The sequence below is a fragment of the Blastomyces gilchristii genome (assembly GCF_000003855.2).
Source record: "Blastomyces gilchristii SLH14081 genomic scaffold supercont1.54, whole genome shotgun sequence".
NCBI lineage: Eukaryota > Fungi > Ascomycota > Eurotiomycetes > Onygenales > Ajellomycetaceae > Blastomyces > Blastomyces gilchristii.
In genome coordinates, this window is record NW_003101629.1 from 8,393 (window position 1) to 15,351 (window position 6,959).

General features: G+C 45.5%; 3 protein-coding genes and 1 pseudogene across 5 annotated transcripts; all 4 read right to left on the reverse strand.

The window, feature by feature from the left end:
- On the reverse strand, window positions 1–1,384 carry BDBG_09531. Of its 2 annotated transcripts, none has more exons than XM_002620061.2 (4): window positions 1,235–1,384; window positions 1,045–1,158; window positions 742–944; window positions 1–668 (listed from the first exon to the last, which is right to left on the reverse strand). In XM_002620061.2, exons 1-4 carry the CDS (start codon window positions 1,248–1,250, stop codon window positions 396–398), a joined length of 606 nt encoding a protein of 201 aa, XP_002620107.1. In that variant the 5' UTR covers window positions 1,251–1,384; the 3' UTR covers window positions 1–395. The 2 variants fall into 2 exon arrangements, with proteins under 2 accessions (XP_002620107.1, XP_031581502.1); XM_031724048.1 differs by having other exon boundaries at window positions 1,045–1,161; window positions 1,235–1,334.
- A 488-nt stretch (window positions 1,385–1,872) lies between these two features.
- On the reverse strand, window positions 1,873–4,058 carry BDBG_09532 (golgi matrix protein; the record flags this gene model as incomplete). The annotated part of the gene is made up of 7 exons (XM_002620062.1): window positions 1,873–2,138; window positions 2,236–2,342; window positions 2,403–2,682; window positions 2,758–3,193; window positions 3,292–3,672; window positions 3,759–3,922; window positions 4,025–4,058. 7 exons carry the CDS (start codon window positions 4,056–4,058, stop codon window positions 1,873–1,875), a joined length of 1,668 nt encoding a protein of 555 aa, XP_002620108.1.
- Window positions 4,059–5,090: 1,032 nt separating this feature from the next.
- BDBG_09533 (DUF814 domain-containing protein) lies at window positions 5,091–6,162 on the reverse strand (the record flags this gene model as incomplete). Its single annotated transcript, XM_031724049.1, has 4 exons — window positions 5,091–5,491; window positions 5,556–5,659; window positions 5,844–5,883; window positions 5,949–6,162. The coding sequence occupies 4 exons, from the start codon at window positions 6,160–6,162 to the stop codon at window positions 5,091–5,093; spliced, it is 759 nt and encodes a 252-aa protein (XP_031581503.1).
- Window positions 6,163–6,601: 439 nt separating this feature from the next.
- On the reverse strand, window positions 6,602–6,692 carry BDBG_18078 (annotated as a pseudogene). Its single transcript has one exon. The product of its transcript is annotated as a tRNA-OTHER (tRNA).
- Between the last annotated feature and the right edge of the window lie 267 nt (window positions 6,693–6,959).

Sequence of the window (6,959 nt, forward strand, 5' to 3'; positions counted from 1 at the left end):
ATTATGTTTTTCTCTATCTGTCTATATCTGATTATTTGAGAAAGAAAATAAGAAGATAAATACAACACTGTCTAACTCTATAAGAAGTATTCCAAGAAGAAAAAGAGACACAAAAGAAACAAAATGAAATATAAAGTACATAGGTACATGGCAGAAAGCATAAATAAATACAACCCTGCACACATTATGTAGAGGTGTCAAATGCTGTAACAGCTGGGATACCAAATGAAAGTGCTGAAACAAAAACATGGTATATATAATAATAACCAGCAGAAGTCCCCCTTTCCACTCTCACTCTCACTCCATCACCATTCACCTCTCACAAAAAGCCAAAACAACACTAACGCCTTCCCATACACTCTTATCCATTCAATATATATATATGTCCCATTCGTTCACTCCAACGCCCCAAACTTCCCCCCATCAACCACCCAGTCCCGCAACGCCTTATACGCCGTCTCCAACTCATCATTGACAATCACCACGTCATGCGCCCCGGGCTGCTTGGCATACTCGAGTTCGTTCTTCGCCTGCGCCAGACGGCTGCTCAGGCTCTCCTCCGTCTCCGTGCCGCGGTTTCGTAGGCGCTGCTCGAGCGTTTCGAGGGAGGGCGGGGCGAGGAAGAGGAAGCGGGCGTTTAGGGAGGTGCGTTTTACTTGTTTGACGCCCTGTTTAGGTTGGGGGGTTTAGTTGGGGGAGATTATTTTGGTTTGTCGGGGGAAAGGGTATGTATATCCGTACCTCCATCTCAATATCCAGAATGCAAATGCGCTTCTTCTCCGCCACGTCCCTCACCGCCTTGGTGCTGGTGCCATAGTAATTGCCGCTGAATTGCGCCCACTCGATGAACCCTCCTTCGTCGATGAGGGATTGGAAGGCATCGCGCGTTGTGAAGTAGTATTCGCGCCCGTCTTGTTCGCCGGGGCGGGGTGCTCTGGTTGTATCTATTTGGGTTGTGTGCGAGTTAGAGGAGCGGTAATTTTTTAATGTAGAGGGAGACAAGGAAGGGCAGGAGAGAAGGTGGTAGGGGAGGCTGTTACTGACGAGAAACCGAAAGCGCAAAGGTATCCGGGTAATCGGCGAAGAGTCTTTTTATCAACGTTGATTTTCCGGTGCCTGAGGGCCCGGATATCACTACAGGGCGGAATCTGCGCACAGCTGCTTTTTTTTTTTGGTATCCCAGTCTGTTAGGAGGGCGGGTCTAGCAGAGCTTTCGAGGCGGGGGAGTACCTACCAGCAGAGGCAGCCATTGGAAATATATGAAGGAACGATGAGGCGACGAGTGTCTCGTGGTGGTGGTGATGGTGTCGGGGAAAACATTTTATATTGCGCCCCGGCTTTTCTGCTGCCAAATTTAGGGTTTTATGCCCGATCCTTGGCACCAGGTACGCCGAGCTCTTAAATTATGTGGCATATCATATTATTGTAAATGGTCATACTCCGTACTACGAGTTAGATGCTTGAGTCATACTGATTTATATACAGGTATTTATCTACACTAGTAATTTATGAGGTGTTCCACAAGTGCTTGTTTTAAAAATAAGATGAGAACCGCCCATATCTCGGTTGGTTGTAGAATGTTCACCTTGAACATAAATGGGATTAACAACGTTGTGAGGAAGAGAAGAAACTCAGAGACATAAAAGAAAAAAGGGCTCTGGCTCGTTGGGGAGTTATTATGGTAACAAGGAACATGGATCTAGTTAACAGTCACCAAGGTGCTTTCATGCTTGCATAAAAAAGGGAGAAAGAAAAAGGAAAGAAAAAGGAAAGAAAAATAAGAGCGCATCGACATAAAAAAATGGAAGGAAAATATAATATGAAAAATAGAAATGTAGTACATATATATATATATATATATATATGGATATATCATGGAGTAGGAGAGGTTGGCGGTGCATCCGATTGACTTCGTGACTTCGACTCCTTCTTCTGTGCCGTCTCCTGCTCCAGGAAATTCGACCAGAGTTCTGCCAGTGATTCTTTGCGTGTACTTCCATTCTCCGTGAAAAAGTCAGAAGCAAGGGCCGGCGAACTTGGTGTCCTCGATAGGAGTGAGGACGTGCTGGGAACGCGTAAACTACTGCTGAATCCACTTGAGGTTCCTGGGCGGGCAAGACCAGCTTGCTCTCGTTGTTCTGGATCATTCCGAAGAAAGGTGTTAGTTAGTGGTTTGCCCTTCTAACCTAAAGAATATGCCTTGAAAAAAAGATACAGCCAGGGGGCGTGACATACCATCCGTCCATCCCAGCAACGCTGATATGAGCTGTAGGACCTGAAACTTCTTCGGATCTGATCGATCTAGCGCCAGGAAATGGAGGAAGTGGTTGGTGACGAGGTGTCTGATTATTCTAGTTAGCTATTGGGCAGTCCAACATAACGAAAATTGAGAAAGCACCAACCTATCCACATTATCCTCCGGCTTCCCCCTCTTCAGGAATCTTAGAGCTTTGGTGAGGTGTTCATTCAGCGTAACCGCTTCGTGACGCAACTTGCCAATCAGCAGATTCTTCTCCTTGACTTCTTTCTCAAACGGTAGAGCCCGTTTCAACTCCGCCTCCGCCGCTTCCAACTTGGCAATGGCTTCCGTGGCGTTCTTCTCAGCCTCCTGCACCTTCTTACGGTGCTCCTCCAGCTGCGCATCCGAGCTTTCCACGATCTCTCGTAGCTCCTGTTTTCGTGCTATGGAGGGAAAAAGCAAAATGATATTAGCACTTGGCGATAGACACTACAGAAGTTTTGTGAAAAGGTCCTCACCGGTTTGAATTTCCTGAAGCGCCCTCTGAAGCCCGTCCACGGTCACCGATTGTGCATCACGTTCAGAAGAAGCCTTCTCATACTCGCTTTTCAAGGTGACAAGCTGCTCCTCCAGGTCTACCACTTTCTCTTCCAGGCTTTCTCGAATAGATCGCTCCTCCATTGCGAGAATCTCCCAGTTGTGCATGGCCTGCTTTGCCTCCTCGAATTCCGAGCGCGCATATGCTTCTTGTTCCAGCAATTCTTCCCTCTCCTTCACCCAATTTTGCTGCGATAAATTCGTCCTATTTCGCAAGCTGGAAAGCTCCTTGGATTGTTGTTCTCGTTCCTTCTCCAATGATTTGATAGTAGCCGATTTCGACCCTACTTCCGTTTGCAGCGTGGCATTTTCGCCCTCGAGCTCCTCTATCCTATTCCTCGTCTGCTCTAATTCCTCCTGTAGACTCATGTGTTAACAAATTGGTCAAAAAAGCAACCATCTCAAAAAGCCGCAATTGTAAAAGGAGCACGCCCTAAAGAAGCAGAGAGACGTACAGCATCAGCCTTCAACCTCTCCCCTAACTGCGACTTAATCGTATTAACCTTGCCCAACAAATTCCGAAACTGTGTCTCCGCATGCTCTTTGTCGCTCTGTGACTGTTTCAGTTGGCCCTGTAAAGCCACCATCTCCTCATCGTGCTTAGACTGTATCTTTTCGAGTGATATACGCATCTCAGCTACTTCCGCACGGAGGGAATCGCGATCCCGCACCAGCGCTTCGAATCTGGGGTCGGAATCAAGGGAAGGGAATGCGGGGTTGGGAGGTGACGCATCGTTGTCGCTCTCCACCGCCGGCTCCTCTTCCCTATCCTTTCCTCCATCGTTATCATCCAAATCCACAGCCTGGGAACCGTTCACGAAGTTTTCTTTAGTAGCCTAGATAAAATTTCAAAGTTAGATGCTGTGTCTCCTTAGCAGACCATTCCCCCCTCCTTCCCGCGTGGACAAGGTAGCAGACATACCGGTGTTGGATGCTGATCCTGTCCCGACTTCTCCTGTTGTCTGTTGGATTGTGTGGGTGGCCGTTGTTGGTCTGAAGAAGACGTGTTTGGGACGGTTCCGCAATTCGCCTTTGCTTTCGCATTTGCTTTCTTCCTGCTGTTTTTCTTTGATTTCCCACTCGTTCCTGCGCAATTCGCATGATACCGTTAGATTCCTCTCTGAATAAATGTATCCGTTGGCTTGTTACGGCCAATATAATAAAAAGAAGATCAAGTTATTAATTTACCTGGCGCCGGCGTGGAGGTTGTGTCTGATGGCATCGTTTAAGAGGGACAGTATTACCTCGTGAGAGGTGCTGCGGGGAACACCAATCGAATAAACCCTCTCTCGCACACTCTCAACCCTCCTAGTGTAATCGATATATACGTCGGGTTGCGCGTTTTGCTGCTGAATTTGAACGGGAGTCGGGGTTGTATATGGTTCTATGGAACGGGAGAGGTGTTCGTTAGCGTGGGTTGGTGGTTGGATTGGATTCAATACGTAATCTCGCGACGGTGCCAGTTAGTTATAAACCCATAGAACGACGGGCAAAAGGGTTCCAGCATGTTGGGCAACCTTGCTGCAGCTCTTCAGGTATTCAACAACAACAGTAGTACTCTTATTAGTTTTTATATATTAGGATAGGGTTCGGACATTTCACAGGTCAGGTTTGAGTTTATCTTCTACTTTCCGCGCTGTGGATTTGCTTTTGGCTAGGCTATCATCCACAAAGAAAATGTGGGAATCTTCTTATTCCGGATCAATTCTGAGACATTCATGCATGTAAAAGATCTACTAAACCCCAGGCCAAGTGCTATATATATGGGATCCAGCTCCCTGGGGCGGCAAAGATGGGCATCAAGTTTTGGAATCCAACATGCGGGGATTTATACATCGAGTTTTGTTATTGTCCTCGATAAAAAATAAAAATAAAAAGATGGCCTAGCTTTATAAGAATCATCCTTCTGATATGTTCCCTTCTATTGGGAATATGAAGCTTTATTCGCCACAGAATTCCAGGATTACCGGAGTCTTATCACCATCTTCTAAATAAAAATCCGAAATGATCTTGTCTCATTGGCCTCGGTAAGCCACGTACACCTCCCGGCCAAGGCTGAAAAACAATTCCGTATAACGATGTACTGTTCCCAAATCGTTTATCTTATCTGACCTTCGCGAGGGACGCCTGCATCAGCCAAGGATAAACCCAAAGCTAGTGAACTAGAGAGCTGCTGTGAGAAGACTTGACGTATGGAGAGTACCGGGAGAAGAAAGAGTCTTAGCTCATCAAGGAAAAAATGGCCCCTTCCCCGTCACATGAAATCATCCAAAAAGTCCGGGTCTCGATCTTGATTGCTGCTGTGTTGAATATTCTCCTCATTCAAAAAATCATCATACGCATGTTCTTTCTGCCACTTCAGCTCCTCCCTCCGCTTCCTCTCCAGCTTCTCTGCAGCCCGCTTCTCCTCTCGCAGCTTCCGCTCTTCCCGTCTAATTTTGCTCAAGTACTCCTCCTTCTCCTGGCGTAGGTCAGGGAACTTCTCAACGCGCGTCTTGTTAAGGCGATTGATAATGGGGTTTTGTCGGACGGCGACGTGAACCTTACGCGTGAGTTTTGGGTTGTGGAAACCTACTTGACCAATCGCCATGCCAGCAGTTTTGTGTAGGTTTGACCACGGCGTGTATATTATAGTCACATTGTCCTTTTTATTTCCTATGCTCGGATATCCTTTAGTTACAGGTATATAACAACGCCAAGAAAGCGAACGGAAGCGAACCTTCAATGGAGTTTGCTTTTGTGAGCTGCGCGCAGTCCGTAAGCAGATGTTCAGGGATATTGTCCCATGTCTCGCCGTCTCTTAGCCGGAGATAAACGTGGGCACTGGATAGATTGTCGGCATGGAACTATCTCAGGAACATAATTATAAGACGATGCGCTCTTGAGCTCGGGTTTCTCTGTTCCAGGAGACACGATAGTTTTACGCACCCTACAGAAAGATAAACTCAATCAGCGGTGTTCCGAAGCCGAGTGAGGACAGTTAACGTTGGCAAAAAATAATAGCTACCAGACATCGCACTCCAGACCATGTTTTATGAGATCCTCATCTGCTCCATATCAGCACTGTCGTATACCAATCCATATATGGCCATCGGAGAAATGGTGTCCCTACTCTCCGTCTTGTCCTTGCCGACATAGATGAATGCGGGCGGCGAAACGACGTTGGATGTAAAGAAATAGACCATTTTACTTAGTCTTTGAGGTAGACACTCAGATTGCAGCTTGACGCGATAACGGCCCTCTCCCTGAGCGCGCGCTGCCAGTCCTCCAGCACACGGCGGTTGTTTGTCGTTCGCAAGAGCTATTTTCAGCCTCTCAAATTCCATGTCATGTGATCAAAATCTGAGCATTGCGGAAGTACGTTGTTCCGGTAACTACCGTAGCCAGCGATTAATATTTTAACTACGTATATTCAATTTCAATGAAATTTTAATATGAGATAGACTACTCTATGAAAGTCCATATACGTCATTTATTATTATTATTATTATTATTATTATTCTTCCATTATACTCATATGCAAGCGGAGCTTATGATGAGTCCTTGCGTGATGTTAAATACAGGTCAAGTGTTGGTTATACAGGAGGAAATACAGGTGTTGAGACCACGCCAAGATAACAAGAACATAGGAAAATACAAAGGAGTGACAATTAGATACATGCGATAATAACTTCCCAGCCCAGGAACATAGAGCAATTCATTGGAGCGATTTGTACACCTCTGTATTTATTAGGAACCTGAGGTGCTTGAGTTCCGGATTTAATGTATCCCCTGCGGGTTTCGAACCCACGCGCCTTGGTTTCCCACGCCAAGGCACTACTGGGTGGCCGCATTAACCATTCGGCCACCAGGGCACGTCATTTATAAGGATATATTCAATATTTATGAAGTTAACTATTTCATGAAGATTTTTCTTATTTAAATTTATAAGAAACTAGTTACTAGTAGACTAGCTGCTGAGATTATAAATTTTATATTTAATCTCATTTAATCTGATCTCATACATTTCTTAATATAAATCTTACTGAAACTAATCATTAAAAAAAAACATGCAAAGTGACTATTAATCAGATCTCAAAATGAGATCATGACTTAGAAAAAATAAGAAAGTGATTTCATTTAA